The sequence below is a fragment of the Ranitomeya variabilis genome, chromosome 2 (genome assembly GCF_051348905.1).
Source record: "Ranitomeya variabilis isolate aRanVar5 chromosome 2, aRanVar5.hap1, whole genome shotgun sequence".
Taxonomy (NCBI): domain Eukaryota; kingdom Metazoa; phylum Chordata; class Amphibia; order Anura; family Dendrobatidae; genus Ranitomeya; species Ranitomeya variabilis.
Window position 1 is genome coordinate 1092014283 of NC_135233.1, and position 17886 is coordinate 1092032168.

The 17886-nt window shown below is 47.1% G+C and overlaps 1 protein-coding gene across 7 annotated transcripts in view; it reads left to right on the plus strand.

Annotated features, from left to right (window-relative positions):
• The window catches only part of NCOA1 (nuclear receptor coactivator 1), a 313199-nt gene that overhangs the window by 228384 nt on the left and 66929 nt on the right, over nucleotides 1-17886 (plus strand). For all 7 annotated transcript variants that reach the window (XM_077291759.1, XM_077291758.1, XM_077291761.1 and 4 more), the window contains exon 4: nucleotides 11582-11682. In XM_077291759.1, the coding sequence (XP_077147874.1) occupies nucleotides 11582-11682 (101 nt within the window). The remainder of the gene's footprint in view (nucleotides 1-11581; nucleotides 11683-17886) is intronic.

Consider the following 17886-nt stretch of genomic DNA (forward strand, 5'->3'; position numbering starts at 1 on the left):
TAGCTGCGTCACACCCACAACATGCCATTGGGGCTCTGTTATAAAACTGGGCAGTGACTGATGTTTACTCTTCCAAATAAGTCTTAAAATAAATATAAAAAAGGACAAACAGCGCCACACCTGTCCCTGGCCATATCTGGTATTGCAGCTATGCTCCAATTAAGTAAATGCAGCTGACCAGCAGTACCATATACGTCCTGCAGGCAGGGGCGGCGCTGTTCTTGCAAAAGAAAAAAAAAGCTCTATTTTGCAAACCAAGACCAATTCTGACATGACTTGCCTCCTATCCCTCAAGCAGCGAAGGAGCGCCAGTCCGGAAGGGAAAAAAAGTCTGCAGGTGGCACTGCAGAGACCGTTTTCCGGCTTTTTCGGGGAGCTCATTTGCATATTTTCCCATGAAGCATTGCCTGCAAGACTGAGTCTCCTCAATGAAAGCAGGTCGCGCCCCATAGGTCCCCCCATAGGCAAACTGCAAGACTGCACAATGGCTGCGGAGTCCCATTTACGGCATAATACTTTTGTACAATAGGCTGGTATTGATGCCATTGTGTGCCCCCCCAGGTTGGCGCGGTGCCAGGTTAACATTTGCTTTTTGGACTGTTTAATTAATGCTGCATGAAAGGAGAGTCGTCCGCGCGGCTCAGAATGAAAAGAATCAGTGATTTATTTAGCTCAAGATCCAGCATCTGTGCCCTACTTTGTACCACCCCCTTTAATTAGCCTCCCCGATCGCTCGGCATGATGTAACCCAACCTGGGCTATTGCATTACCAGCCTCCTCTGGCGCGGGGCTCCCTAGGTGTGCTAATTGCTAATTGCTGCGCGTTTGCTCTCTGCGGGGCCGTGCTCCCTCCGCTCCGTGTTTTCTTTTCTGGAAATGGAAAAGCTCATTAAGGTTAAACAGTCGTTTCACGCCAGCAGCCGCTATCGATGGTGATTAGCCCATCTGCACACGGGGTCGGCGCCTTTAAACCGGTCAGAGACGGACGAGCGGCGCAGAATGGACAAGTGGCAAAGGATGGAAGAGTGGCGAAGAATGGACGAGCGGTACAGGATAAATGAGCGGCGCAGGATGGACGAGCAGCGCAGGATGGACGATCATTGCAGAATATACAAGCGGCAAAGGATAGACAAGCGGCCCAGGATGGATGAGCGGTGTAGAATGGACAAGCGGCAAAAGGATGGAAGAGCGGCGCAGAATAAACAACCAGCAAAGGATGTGCAAGTGGCGCAGGATGGACAAGGGGCAAAGGATGGACGAGCGGTGCAGAGTGAACAACCGGCAAAGGATGGACAAGCGGCACAGGATGGACGAGCGACCGATGATGGGCAAGCGGCCGAGAATGGACGAGCGGCCGAGAATGGACGAGCGACCGATGATGGACGAGCGGCCCAGGATGGACGAGCGACCGAGAATGAACGAGCGACCGATGATGGACAATCGGCCAAGAATGGACGAGTGACCGATCATGGACAAGCGGCCCAGGATGGACGAGCAACCGATGATGGACGAGCAGCTGAGAATGGACGAGCGAGCGATCATGGACGAGCGGCCGAGAATGAACGAGCGACCGATGATGGACAAGCGGCCCAGGATGGACTAGCGGCCGAGAATGGATGAGCGACCGATTATGGACAAGCGGCCCAGGATGGACTAGCGGCCGAGAATGGACAAGCGAGTGATGATGGATGAGTGGCGCAGGACGGACGAGCGGCGCAGGGAGTGCAGGATGGCACCTACTGGCAGATCTTGCTACATTGTCTCTAAAGGGAAGTTTCAAAAGTTTTGGGAAAACTTGTGTAACTCAAAATCTTCCAGATTACTCCAGATTATTAGATGGACGAGAAGGGGCTCAACTGTACGGAAGCCACGCAGAATGGAAAATTCTGTATCTAATGGTCTTATCGTCAATGAAAATGGGAATATGAAAGATCTTCATGGAGGTCTGAGGATTTACTATTAATAATTCTATTAGCTATATATCTGTCATGGGTTTACCACGACAGAGAGGAGCTAGAAGACCACAGCGTCTGATTTCTCCTACTCCTGCACTATTTAGAAGCACTTCACCTTCATATTAAACTGTGTACATTTCTTTTAGCAGTGCAGGGCTTAATCTGCTCAGTTGAGAGCTCCTTGAAGATTTCCTGCATTAAGGCTCTCAGGTGCTCACTGTTAGCTACACCCATCTCATAATCTGGGCCCTGGCTAGCACTCATTGTCAGAGCTAGCTTATGCTGCATGGCTGGAGGTTGTTGTTGGTTGGTATTGGAGAAGGCGTTTGGTGGACTTATCTGTGATTGTTGCTTGGTTTAGAGTTTGTGATAATTCCCTTTCGTCTCTTACTTTGGTTTTTCCCCATCCTCCACTCCCTGGTGCATTCCTCTGTTGTTATGTGTGAGTATATTTGTACAATTGGTATTTTTCGTTACCCCTGTTTGCATTAACTTGTTAGTCTGGTTGGTGTATTACGGTACACTACTACTCCCCTCATCCCTGGGTGGGGGAAGGGTACAATCTGAGGGCTTCTTCAGAAGTAATCCAGGGAACAGGGCGAGCTAGGGCACCCCTAGCATTAGGGACAGGGAAGGAGTCCATGGTCTCGAGACACCGACAACAGAGTCATGACACTATCTATTTCTTATCTATCTATTAACTATCTATCTATATCTAGATCTATCTATTATCTACAGTTGTGCTCAAAAGTTTTCATACCCCGGCAGAATTTTTGCTTTCTTGGCCTTTTTTCAGAGAATATGAATGATAACACCAAAACTTTTTCTCCACTCATGGTTAGTGGTTGGGTGAAGCCATTTATTGTCAGACTACTTTGTTTTCTCTTTTTAAATCATAATGACAACCCAAAACATCCAAATGACCCTGCTCTAAAGGTCACACACCCCATTCCTTAATACTGTGTATTGCCCCCTCTAACATCAATGACAGCTTGAAGTCTTTTGTGGTAGTTGTGGATGAGGTTCTTTATTTTCTCGGATGGTAAAGCTGCCCACTCTTCTAGGCAAAAAGCCTCCAGTTCCTGTAAATTCCTGGGCTGTCTAACATGATCTGCGCGCTTGAGATTTCCCCAGAGTGGCTCAATGATACTGAGGTCAGGAGACTGAGATGGCCACTCCAGGACCTTCACTTTGTTCTGCTGTAGCCAATGACCGGTCTATCACTATCTATTCTCTATTTATTATCGATCTATCTATGATCTTCCTATGCTGCGCTCAGTGACATCCATTATACTAGAATGATGCCTGATTATTAGAATTGCACAAAAGAAAATTCTAATAGAACAAGTCCTAAATGAACATCAGGATCCCATCCTCACCTGCCTCGGATGTAGTATTATTAATTTGTCACTTTTGCTAGAATAAAAGTAGTATTTCCACACAAATGGAAGTTAACCCTTCACACTAAACTTCATTAACCCCGTCATCCAATAATTTATAGATTTCATTGTCCCGGACACTGATCCATTTATCTGATAATCTAGGATCGTCCATGTTGGAATATGAGAATATCTATAGAGCCCATCTGCGGAATCAGACGCCAGATGTTTGTAAATGATGCAAATAGGATGAGAGCGGCGGCCGGGTGCTGAGGTACCACCGCTCCTGCCTGGACCCCATCCCCCCACCGGTGACACCGCATTGTCCTCAGATGAACCGTCCCTTCTCTGTATCCCCTCCGGCTGCTGCTCATACTGTATCTATACAGCATGTGAGCGAGAGCTGTGATTGGCTGCGGAGAACGGGGAGCGACCAATGAGTCTGCTCCTATCTATTATATATCTAATATCAATCTATTATTTATCTATTATCTATCTATTATGTATCTATCTATTATCAATCTATTATCTATCTATCATCTATTATCTATCATCTATCTATCATCTATCTATTATCATCTATTATCTATCTATTATCTATCATCTATCTATTATCATCTATTATCTATCTATTATCTATCATCTATCTATCTATTATCTATCTATCATCTATCTTCTATCTATCATCTATCTATCATCTATCTATTAGCTATCATCTATTATCTATCTATTATCGATCTATTATCTATCATCTATCTATTATCTATCTTCTATCTATTATCTATCTATTAACTATTATCTATCATCTATTATCTATTATCTATCCTCTGTCTATTATCTATTATCATCTATCTATCTATTATCTATCTATTAGCTATCTATCATCTATCTATTATCTATCTACCGTATCTATCTATCTATCTATCTATCATCTATCTATTATCTATCTATCTATCATCTGTCTATTATCTATTATCATCTATCTATCTATTAGCTATCTATCATCTATCTATGATCTATCATCTATCTATCATCTATCTATCATCTATTAGCTACCATCTATTATCGATCTATTATCTATTATCTATCATCTATCTTTGCTCTATTATCTATCATCTATCTATCATCTATCTATTATCTATCTATCATCTATCTATGATCTATCTTCTATCTCTCATCTATCTATTAGCTATCATCTATTATCTATCTATCTATCTATCTATCATCTATCTATTATCTATCTATCTATTATCATCTATCTATCTATCTATCTATTATCTATCTATTATCATCTATCTATCATCTATCTATCTATTATCTATCATCTATCTATTATCTATCTATTATATACCTATTATCTATCATCTATCTATTTGTCACCTCTGTATACCATTCATTCTTCTGTCCATTATAACCGTATTACAAGTAACAGGTGACTTGTGAGTCCCTTATTTGATTTGTAATAAACTCCCTGGCTGCTGCAGAACCTCTTTATGAAGCATGTGTTTCCCGTGACCCCATATTGGCAGGCTTCCCACTCTCTGCTTTCATCATGGGGCACCTCAGTCTCTGGGTCCATAGAGCAGATGGGCACTCGGCTCATTCCGGGGGCGTAGAGCTCGGGCACAGCATAGTGGGGCGAGCGGACCACTCCTGCGCCCTCCTCACCCATAATGATTATGGTGGTAACCTGAGAACGGTGGAGGCCAAATGTGCACTACGTCCACAGAGAGCGGGCACAGGATAGTGGGCGGGGGGTCTCTAGATCCTAGACCTCAGGGGTACAGTGTGTTTGGGGGGCACTGGGTGTATGATCAGTCTTGTGACATACTTGCCCCCAGTAGTGTTTGCTGTGGAGCCCCCTCTCCTTTATGCCCAGGCTTTAGCCCGGCATGGTGCCCGCTGTATGTGTTGTCTATGAGCCTCTTGGCGCTGCCCGTCCCCCTCAACACTGAAATAAACCGTCGGCCTGTCCCAAAATAGCCAGCCGCAGCAGGATTTCCTGAGCTTCCGCCATTCCTTCCTCTTCCCTACAATCACGGCTCGTCTTCCTCCAGACCACCCTGATGTGTCACAACACTCCCGCCCTCCGCAGGGTCTTGGCACCCAGCTCGCCGCACGCTGCCGGGTTATGTAATGTTCTGGCACGTCCCAGGCCTCAGCCGACGGCGGCATTCTCACCAGCTGCTTCACGTGGCGGCACAATCCACGAGGTACACGGATCAGGATGGCTACCCTCATCATCCCCCGTGTGCCAGCGACAGAACGCGGCACCCCGCTCCCGCCTGGGCGGACACGTACCGGAGACGGCAGCCTCGCTGCACCGTTCATTACCGGCATGTAGCAGAGCTGACATTGCGCTTCTGATTCCTTTGTGCACCGTGATATGAGGGGATCTGACATTGGGGGCAGATTTCAGGGATTTTGCATCAGTTTTCTGTTATCAAAATGTTGGTGCGACTGTGGGTGATTTCACACCGATCTCGCCCCATAAGTGGATGAAGGGAGCGGTGTGGTCGAGGCTGCGACTTATCATTGTATACGCGCGGAGAAAAAGAGGAATAACGCGTAATATCCCAATATCAAATGTCCAGACACGGAAAAGTGGCCAGAGAAAAACCCCCGATAACACGAGACCCCCAACGACACAAAGACATCTCAGCTCTGCTATATCTAAGACTCCGCCGTATAATATGGAATATCTGTACCCCACCCTGGGTGCCCCCCAACCCTCATCCCCATATTTGATACTCTGCCCATTCTTCCAGTTTTCCCACCTACAAACAATGGAGAGGTCTGTAATTATTATCGTAGGTACACTTCACCTGTCAGAGACAGAATGTAAAAATAAAATCCAGAAAATCACATTGTAGGATTTTTACATAATTAATTTGCATTTATTTGCATTAAATAAGGATTTGATCACCGACCAACCAGCAAGAATTCTGGCTCTCACAGACCTGTTAGTTTTTCTGTAAGAAGCTTCCTACTCTCCATTCATTACCTGTATTAATTGCACCTGTCTGATCTCGTTACCTGTATAAAAGACACCTGTCCACACACTCAATCACACTCCAACCTCTCCACCATGGCCAAGACCAAAGAGCTGTCTAAGGACACCGGGGACAAAATTGTAGACAAGGCTGGGATGGGCTACAAGACAATAGGTAAGCAGCTTGGTGAGAAGGCAACAATGTTGGCGCAATTATTAGAGAATGGAAGAAACACAAGATGACTGTCAATCTTCCTCGGTCTGAGGCTCCATGTAAGATCTCACCTTGTGGGGTAAGGATGATTCTGAGAAATGTCAGGAATGAGCCCAGAACTACGCGGGAGGACCTGGTCAATGACCTAAAGAGAGCTGGGACCACAGTCTCAAACATTACCATTAGTAACACACTACACCGTCATAGATAAAAGTCCTGCAGGACACGAAAGGTCCTCCTACTCACACCTGCACATGTCCAGGCCTGTATGAAGTTCACCAATGACCATCTGGATGATCACAAGGAGTCATGGGAGAAGGTCATGGGGTCAGATGAGACCAAAATAGAACTTTTTAGTATCAACTCCACTCGCTGTGTTTGGGGAAAGAAGATGGATGAGTACAACCCCAAGAATACCATCCAAACCATGAAGCATGGTGGGGGAAGCATCTGTAAAGGGGACAGGATGAGTGCACCGTATTGAAGGGAGGATGGATGGGGTCATGTAGCGCCGGATTTTGGCCAAAGACCTCCTTTCCTCAGGAAGAGCATTGAAGATGGATCGTGGCTTCCAGCATGACAATGACCCAAAACACAGAGCCAGGGAAATTAAGGAGCGGCTCTCTAAGAAGCCTTTCAAGGTCCTAGAGTGGCCTAGCCGGTCTCCAGACCTGAACCCAATAGTAAACCTCTGGAGGCAGCTGAAACTCAGTGTTGCACAGCGACAGCCCCGAAACCTGAAAGATCTGGAGAAGATCTGTATGGAGGAGGGGGCCAAAATCCCTGCTGCAGTGTGTGCAAACCTGGTCAAGATCTACAGGAAAGGTCTGACCTCTGTGATTGCAAACAAAGGTTTCTACCAAATATTAAGTTCTGTTTTTCTATTGTATCAAATACTTATTTCATGTAATAAAATACAAATTAGTTAAGTAAAAATCAGACAATGTGATTTCCTGGCTTTTATTTTTAGATTCTGTCTCTCACAGGTGAAGTGCACCTACGATAGAAATTACAGACCTCTCCATTACTTTGTAGGTGGGAAAACTTGTAAAATATCCCCAGTGTGTCTATCTATTATCTATCTGTATATTAGCTATCAATTTATCCATTATCTATTATCTATCTATCTATTATCTATCAATTTATCTATCTATAATTTATTATCTATCTATATCTATTATCTATCTGTTATCTATCTATTATCTAATATATAATTGCCTAGAATACTACTTCCTGCAATTTGTGCCAACTTCCGTGGCTTTGTCCGGAGCTAATGTCCGGAGCTAATGTCCGGAGCTAATGTCCGGAGGTAATGTCCGGAGATAAGTGACGTCACCAGTGTCCTACACCCAGGCAGAGCACAGGGGCCCCAGGCAGCATATGGGGCCCCAGGCAGCATATGGGGCCCCAGGCACAGCACAGTGGCCCCAGGCAGCATATGGGGCCCCAGGCAGAGCACAGGGGCCCCAGGCAGCATATGGGGCCCCAGGCAGAGCACAGGGGCCCCAGGCAGCATATGGGGCCCCAGGCAGAGCACAGTGGTCCCAGGCAGAGCACAGGGGCCCCAGGCAGCCTATGGGGCCCCAGGCAGAGCACAGTGGCCCCAGGCAGAGCACAGGGGCCCCAGGCAGCATATGGGGCCCCAGGCAGAGCACAGTGGTCCCAGGCAGAGCACAGGGGCCCCAGGCAGCCTATGGGGCCCCAGGCAGAGCACAGTGGCCCCAGGCAGAGCACAGGGGCCCCAGGCAGCATATGGGGCCCCAGGCAGCATATGGGGCCCCAGGCAGAGCACAGTGGCCCCAGGCAGAGCACAGGGGCCCCAGGCAGAACATGGGGCCCCAGGCAGAGCACAGGGGCCCCAGGCAGAGCACAGGGGCCCCAGGCAGAGCACAGGGGCCCCAGGCAGAGCACAGGGGCCCCAGGCAGCATATGGGGCCCCAGGCAGAGCACAGGGGCCCCAGGCAGCATATGGGGCCCCAGGCAGAGCACAGGGGCCCCAGGCAGCATATGGGGCCCCAGGCAGAGCACAGTGGCCCCAGGCAGAGCACAGTGGCCCCAGGCAGAGCACAGGGGCCCCAGGCAGAACATGGGGCCCCAGGCAGAGCACAGGGGCCCCAGGCAGCATATGGGGCCCCAGGCAGAGCACAGGGGCCCCAGGCAGAGCACAGTGGCCCCAGGCAGCATATGGGGCCCCAGGCAGAGCACAGTGGTCCCAGGCAGAGCACAGGGGCCCCAGGCAGCTTATGGGGCCCCAGGCAGAGCACAGTGGCCCCAGGCAGAACATGGGGCCCCAGGCAGAGCACAGTGGCCCCAGGCAGAGCACAGGGGCCCCAGGCAGAACACAGGGGCCCCAGGCAGAGCACAGGGGCCCCAGGCAGCATATGGGGCCCCAGGCAGAGCACAGTGGCCCCAGGCAGAGCACACACCAAATCGGAGGCTGAGGGGCCCCGCCAACCAAATCGGAGGCCGAGGGGCCCCGCCAACCAAATCGGAGGCCGAGGAGCCCTGCCCACCAAATCGAAGGCCGAGCGGCCCCGCCCACCAAAGCGGAGGCCGAGGGGCCCCGCCCACCACATTGGAGGCCGAGGGGCCCCGCCCACCAAATCGGAGGCCGAGGGTCCCCGCCCACCAAATCGGAGGCCGAGGGGCCCCGCCCACCAAATCGGAGGCCGAGGGGCCCCGCCCACCAAATCGGAGGCCGAGGGGCCCCGCCCACCAAATCGGAGGCCGAGGGTCCCCGCCCACCAAATCGGAGGCCGAGGGGCCCCACCAACCAAATCGGAGGCCGAGGAGCCCCGCCCACCAAATCGAAGCCCGAGCGGCCCCGCCCACCAAAGCGGAGGCAGAGGGACCCCGCCCACCAAATCGGAGGCCGTGGGGCCCCGCCAACCAAAGCGGAGGCCGAGGGTCCCCGCCCACCAAATCGGAGGCAGAGGGACCCCGCCCACCAAATCGGAGGCTGAGGGGCCCCGCCCACCAAAGCGGAGGCCGAGGGTCCCCGCCCACCAAATCGGAGGTCGAGGGTCCCCGCCCACCAAATCGGAGGCCGAGGGTCCCCGCCCACCAAATCGGAGGCCGGTCCCCGCCCACCAAATCGGAGGCCGAGGGTCCCCACCCACCAAATCGGAGGACGAGGGGCCCCACTAACCAAATCGGAGGCCGAGGAGCCCCGCCCACCAAATCGGAGGCCGGTCCCCGCCCACCAAATCGGAGGCCGGTCCCCGCCCACCAAATCGGAGGCCGAGGGTCCCCACCCACCAAATCGGAGGACGAGGGGCCCCACTAACCAAATCGGAGGCCGAGGAGCCCCACCCACCAAAAGTAAGTGCGGCCCCAAAAGTAAGTGCGCCCCCGGGTGCAAAAGTAAGTGCGCCCCCGGGTGCAAAAGTAAGTGCGCCCCCGGGTGCAAAAGTAAGCGCGCCCCCCAGTCCCGTGTGTGAAAAGTGCTGCTGTAAAGCTGGTAGCGCTGTTCAAGCACCATGTATTTCCTTCAGGAAATGCCCATCTAATATATAATTGCCTAGAATACTACTTCCTGCAATTTGTGCCAAGAAAGAACATACCAATATACATAGTTATTGATACATATTATTTATTATTTACATTATTGTTCTTAAGCAAAGAACCGTTGTTGTGGCATTTGCCACAACACGCAAAGTTGTTGTCTGATGTCTTTCATCACTCCCCTCATAAGCATGTTCATGGATCCTGTGTAACTGTACCTTAAATAACAAGAATTGTCAAGAGCTGGTGAGTGCAGCCATTTTTTGTTCTTTCTTACTATTATTTATTAATTGTATTATTCTTAGATTTGAATAAATAAAGTATATATGGATTCTAGACTCCCGATTCTTTAGAATCGGGCTGCCATCTAGTATATATATATCTATCATCTATCTATCATCTATCTATCATCTATGTATTATCTGTTATCTGTCTATTATCTCTGTGTCTGTCACTCATGGATATTTGGGTCCGTTCTCCTTTAATTCCTGATTGCGGCGTTTCTGTTGCTAATCTTGAGGCGGTGGATCTCTCTGCGCCCCCCCAGTCCCGCTCAGTAATGTATTCCGCGGGGGTCTCCCGGGTATTGCAGCGAGAGCTTTTAAAAGGTAGAAACTTCCAGATTGGCATCTAATGAAATTTAGTATTTAAGTCCATTACTGTAAGTGGCTGTGTCTGTGGGCGCCGCCGACACTTCTGCCTCACCCGAGAGGAGGGATCTTTTACCGACTGTCTAATCTGCAGCGCCTGAAACGGGAAAATGAATTCCCATCAGATGTAAGCGAGTGCCGAGCTCATAGACGAGCAGTCACCCAGCTTTCCCACAGCCCTGATGTGGGGATGTATCGCTGCAGAACTGGACAGATTACTGTGTATTTCTATCATTTAAAAGTTTTATAAATATCTAATAAACCATTTAAGATCTCTGCTGGTGCATTGCCGCGGTGGCGGTGGTCGCCGCACGGCTCCGCTCCGTTAGGGCGTTAGGACCCACTACGAGGTTTGCCGTGACGTGGCAGTGGGCTTCATACAGTCTGATCAGAATGTTAAACTGAAAACCTCATATTCAGTTATATAAATTTTTGCCTAGCGGCTTTAGATCAACTTATGATTTTTGGAGGTGCGGTTCATGCCCTTTTTTTTCCTTTTTGTGCATAGCATTTAAGATCTCTGCTTACTGTCAGTGAATGGGAGCATTCTTCTAGGACTTCACCTTGATACACTTCTCCGTCACAGATGCATTGTAACAAACTATTAGGCAAAAAAAAAAAAAAATGTTTAATTTGCACTGGATACAATTGTAGCAAACCCTCAGCTGAAAGATGTAATTAGTCATTTTTAGATTACTGGTACTTGGTGTCTGGTCACCTGCAACCCCCAAACTTCTGATTACAGCATACAAAGTTTCAGCATTGGAAGAATATATATATATACAGTATATACACACCTATATACTGTATGTGACCATAGCTGTGGATTGGGGTGTACCGACACTGCAGCCGCATGTCCTGATCTGATATTTACTCTTTTCCTACAGAGAAAGCGCCGGGTGCCGATGACGATGTTCAGAAGTCAGATATCTCGTCCAGCAGCGGAGGAGTCATAGAGAAGGAGTCTCTGGGTCCTCTCCTCCTAGAGGTAAGAAACGCTGCTACCACTCATGGCCGAAGCACTGCGATATCTGTGTAATGTTAAAGGATACGTCCATCACTGATCCCATCCTGTATTATACCCCAGAGCTGCACTCACTATTCTGCTGGTGCAGTCACTGTGTACATTACATTACATTACTGATCCTGAGTTACATCCTGTATTATACTCCAGAGCTGCACTCACTATTCTGCTGGTGCAATCACTGTGTACATACATTACATTACTGATCCTGAGATACATCCTGTATTATACCCCAGAGCTGCACTCACTATTCTGCTGGTGCAGTCACTGTGTACATACATTACATTACTGATCCTGACTTACATCCTGTATTATACCCCAGAGCTGCACTCACTATTCTGCTGGTGCAGTCACTGTGTACATACATTACATTACTGATCCTGAGTTACATCCTGTATTATACTCCAGAGCTGCACTCACTATTCTGCTGCTGCAGTCACTGTGTACATACATTACATTACTGATCCTGAGTTACATCCTGTATTATACTCCAGAGCTGCACTCGCTATTCTGCTGGTGCAGTCACTGTGTACATACATTACATTACTGATCCTGAGTTACATCCTGTATTATACTCCAGAGCTGCACTCGCTATTCTGCTGGTGCAGTCACTGTGTACATACATTACATTACTGATCCTGAGTTACATCCTGTATTATACTCCAGAGCTGCACTCGCTATTCTGCTGGTGCAGTCACTGTGTACATACATTACATTACTGATCCTGAGTTACATCCTGTATTATACTCCAGAGCTGCACTCACTATTCTGCTGGTGCAGTCACTGTGTACATACATTACATTACTGATCCTGAGTTACATCCTGTATTATACTCCAGAGCTACACTCACTATTCTGCTGGTGCAGTCACTGTGTACATACATTACATTACTGATCCTGAGTTACATCCTGCATTATACCCCAGAGCTGCACTCACTATTCTGCTGGTGCAGTCACTGTGTACATACATTACATTACTGATCCTGAGTTACATCCTGTATTATACTCCAGAGCTGCACTCACTATTCTGCTGGTGCAGTCACTGTGTACATACATTACATTACTGATCCTGAGTTACATCCTGTATTATACTCCAGAGCTGCACTCACTATTCTGCTGGTGCAGTCACTGTGTACATACATTACATTACTGATCTTGAGTTACATCCTGTATTATACTCCAGAGCTGCACTCACTATTCTGCTGGTGCAGTCACTGTGTACATACATTACATTACTGATCCTGAGTTACATCCTGTATTATACTCCAGAGCTGCACTCACTATTCTGCTGCTGCAGTCACTGTGTACATACATTACATTACTGATCCTGAGTTACATCCTGTATTATACTCCAGAGCTGCACTCACTATTCTGCTGGTGCAGTCACTGTGTACATACATTACATTACTGATCCTGAGTTACATCCTGCATTATACCCCAGAGCTGCACTCACTATTCTGCTGGTGCAGTCACTGTGTACATACATTACATTACTGATCTTGAGTTACATCCTGTATTATACCCCAGAGCTGCACTCGCTATTCTGCTGGTGCAGTCACTGTGTACATACATTACATTACTGATCCTGAGTTACATCCTGTATTATACTCCAGAGCTGCACTCGCTATTCTGCTGGTGCAGTCACTGTGTACATACATTACATTACTGATCCTGAGTTACATCCTGTATTATACTCCAGAGCTGCACTCACTATTCTGCTGGTGCAGTCACTGTGTACATACATTACATTACTGATCCTGAGTTACATCCTGTATTATACTCCAGAGCTGCACTCACTATTCTGCTGGTGCAGTCACTGTGTACATACATTACATTACTGATCCTGAGTTACATCCTGTATTATACTCCAGAGCTGCACTCGCTATTCTGCTGGTGCAGTCACTGTGTACATACATTACATTACTGATCCTGAGTTACATCCTGTATTATACTCCAGAGCTGCACTCACTATTCTGCTGGTGCAGTCACTGTGTACATACATTACATTACTGATCCTGAGTTACATCCTGTATTATACCCCAGAGCTGCACTCACTATTCTGCTGGTGCAGTCACTGTGTACATACATTACATTACTGATCCTGAGTTACATCCTGTATTATACCCCAGAGCTGCACTCACTATTCTCCTGGTGCAGTCACTGTGTACATACATTACATTACTGATCCTGAGTTACATCATGTATTATACTCCAGAGCTGCACTCACTATTCTGCTGGTGCAGTCACTGTGTACATACATTACATTACTGATCTTGAGTTACATCCTGTATTATACTCCAGAGCTGCACTCGCTATTCTGCTGGTGCAGTCACTGTGTACATACATTACATTACTGATCCTGAGTTACATCCTGTATTATACTCCAGAGCTGCACTCGCTATTCTGCTGGTGCAGTCACTGTGTACATACATTACATTACTGATCCTGAGTTACATCCTGTATTATACTCCAGAGCTGCACTCGCTATTCTGCTGGTGCAGTCACTGTGTACATACATTACTTTACTGATCCTGAGTTACATCCTGTATTATACTCCAGAGCTGCACTCGCTATTCTGCTGGTGCAGTCACAGTGTACATACATTACATTACTGATCCTGAGTTACATCCTGTATTATACTCCAGAGCTGCACTCGCTATTCTGCTGGTGCAGTCACTGTGTACATACATTACATTACTGATCCTGAGTTACATCCTGTATTATACTCCAGAGCTGCACTCGCTATTCTGCTGGTGCAGTCACTGTGTACATACATTACATTACTGATCCTGAGTTACATCCTGTATTATACTCCAGAGCTGCACTCACTATTCTGCTGGTGCAGTCACTGTGTACATACATTACATTACTGATCTTGAGTTACATCCTGTATTATACTCCAGAGCTGCACTCGCTATTCTGCTGGTGCAGTCACTGTGTACATACATTACATTACTGATCCTGAGTTACATCCTGTATTATACTCCAGAGCTGCACTCGCTATTCTGCTGGTGCAGTCACTGTGTACATACATTACATTACTGATCCTGAGTTACATCCTGTATTATACTCCAGAGCTGCACTCGCTATTCTGCTGGTGCAGTCACTGTGTACATACATTACTTTACTGATCCTGAGTTACATCCTGTATTATACTCCAGAGCTGCACTCGCTATTCTGCTGGTGCAGTCACAGTGTACATACATTACATTACTGATCCTGAGTTACATCCTGTATTATACTCCAGAGCTGCACTCGCTATTCTGCTGGTGCAGTCACTGTGTACATACATTACATTACTGATCCTGAGTTACATCCTGTATTATACTCCAGAGCTGCACTCGCTATTCTGCTGGTGCAGTCACTGTGTACATACATTACATTACTGATCCTGAGTTACATCCTGTATTATACTCCAGAGCTGCACTCACTATTCTGCTGGTGCAGTCACTGTGTACATACATTACATTACTGATCCTGAGTTACATCCTGTATTATACCCCAGAGCTGCACTCACTATTCTCCTGGTGCAGTCACTGTGTACATACATTACATTACTGATCCTGAGTTACATCCTGTATTATACTCCAGAGCTGCACTCACTATTCTGCTGGTGCAGTCACTGTGTACATACATTACATTACTGATCCTGAGTTACATCCTGTATTATACTCCAGAGCTGCACTCACTATTCTGCTGGTGCAGTCACTGTGTACATACATTACATTACTGATCCTGAGTTACATCCTGTATCATACTCCAGAGCTGCACTCACTATTCTGCTGGTGCAGTCACTGTGTACATACATTACATTACTGATCCTGAGTTACATCCTGTATTATACCCCAGAGCTGCACTCACTATTCTCCTGGTGCAGTCACTGTGTACATACATTACATTACTGATCCTGAGTTACATCATGTATTATGCTCCAGAGCTGCACTCACTATTCTGCTGGTGCAGTCACTGTGTGCACACATTATATTACTGATCCTGAGTTACATCCTGTATTATACCCCAGAGCTGCACTCACTATTCTGCTGGTGCAGTCACTGTGTACATACATTACATTACTGATCCTGAGTTACATCCTGTATTATGCTCCAGAGCTGCACTCACTATTCTGCTGGTGCAGTCACTGTGTACATACATTACATTACTGATCCTGAGTTACATCCTGTATTATACTCCAGAGCTGCACTCACTATTCTGCTGGTGCAGTCACTGTGTACATACATTACATTACTGATCCTGAGTTACATCCTGTATTATGCTCCAGAGCTGCACTCGCTATTCTGCTGGTGCAGTCACTGTGTACATACATTACATTACTGATCCTGAGTTACCTCCTGTATTATACCCCAGAGCTGCACTCACTATTCTGCTGGTGCAGTCACTGTGTACATACATTACATATCCTGAGTTACCTCCTGTATTATGCTCCAGAGCTGCACTCGCTATTCTGCTGGTGCAGTCACTGTGTACATACATTACTGATCCTATAGTGTATATATATATATATATATATATATATATATATATATATATTATATACATATGTGTCTGCAGCTGATGGCGATCCTCCGTTGCTATTGGTCAGATTTGTGTTGTTACTTTGTATCACGTCTCCGTCTGGATCTTGTGCAGGAATAATTGTTGCTTAGCAACCAGCATCGTCAGCGAGTCACTAAGGCCACGTTCACGGTGACTGGCACGTCGCTTCCTGTCTGTGTCTTCTGTCGCTCTCAGTACTTTATAGACTTACACCATCTCTCAGGTATTGATTGCCAGTCTGGAGGGAGAGGGGGTCTTTTGGCTTTCGGGACCCTCGATCAGTGGATAGCAGCTCAGCTCGGAGCCCCCTGGGGTTTTTCTCGTTGTCACTTCTTATTTTATACATGAGATTATATGGAAAAATGTGCAGACACTGAACCAGCAGGGGGCGGCGCTGAGAAGCAAGGTTTTGCTGCAGCTTTGGCTGTGAGTGGAGTATAGCGCAGATTCCATGTGTTCTTTGTGATTGTGACCCGGGAAGGGTTAATCAGGCGTGCGGCAGGCAGGAGAAGGAGGTCTGTGGATAACGGAGGATGTGGGCAGGTGATAGGAGATCAGTCCTTGACTCGTGAGCACACAAGCTGTGGTTTCGTCACAGTGTAGCACGTGCTGGCGGTGACCTTGTCGCGTTCTCATGGCAGCGATATGGTCACTCGGCAGGAGCACAGGTGTAGACCGCCATGGCGGGGAATGACATGGGGGCAGATTTTAGGCCACGTTCCTATGTCTCTTCCCTTTTGCAGTCACGTGTTACAATGTAACAGAAGAAAAAACATTTTTTTCGTTTTCAGCTTCTGGATAGAATTTTACTACATTTCTATTCTCCGACAGCAAGCAGAGGTTGTGACAAGTGAGAAGAGTTTACAAATTATATTGGAAAGGTCAACAAAAATATCATTATACATTAATTAAAAGATTATTCCAGAAAAAAAACTATAATTTTTCCAATAGTCACAGCAGCAAGGTTGACATTTTGCTGGGGGACTGACTGCCCGGACCCCCCGCAATCCCGAGAACAGGGGTCTGGGAATTGGGCTTGAATGGAGCAGAGGGGAACGTGATCGGCCTCCATTCATTCCCCATGAGACTGCCGGCGGTAGAAGAGCGCAGAACTCCGGCGGCCCCAAAGAGAATCAATGGAGCCAGGGTGTGCCTGCTCTGAGGGGGTCCTAGGACCCCAGCAACAAATGTGGCCCTTGTTAACAGCAGATAACTCACTAATTGGTTATAGGTGCGTGTATAAACTCTTACAGGAACAAATGGGGCCGGTATCATCAGGGTGAATGAAACCTTATCCTGCAGCTCGCCCCAAACTTCTGCGTCCCATCCTCAGGATCTAGAGGTCTTGTCCAATGGCGGCACTTTATAAGATTGGATACGGCTTCAAGACGAGGAATTTATTTTGGCTTTATAGATAAGATAGATAATAGATATATAGATAATTGATAGATAATAGAAAGATGATAAATAGATAGATAATTGATAAATAAAGTCATCACGTCTGGGTTGTATAAAGTCCGCACTTTCTTTGGTAAATATTAGAGTTCTGCCTGCTTTTTATTTTTTTATCTAGTTGAAGATAGAAGTTTCCATCCACTATATATAAAGACTCATC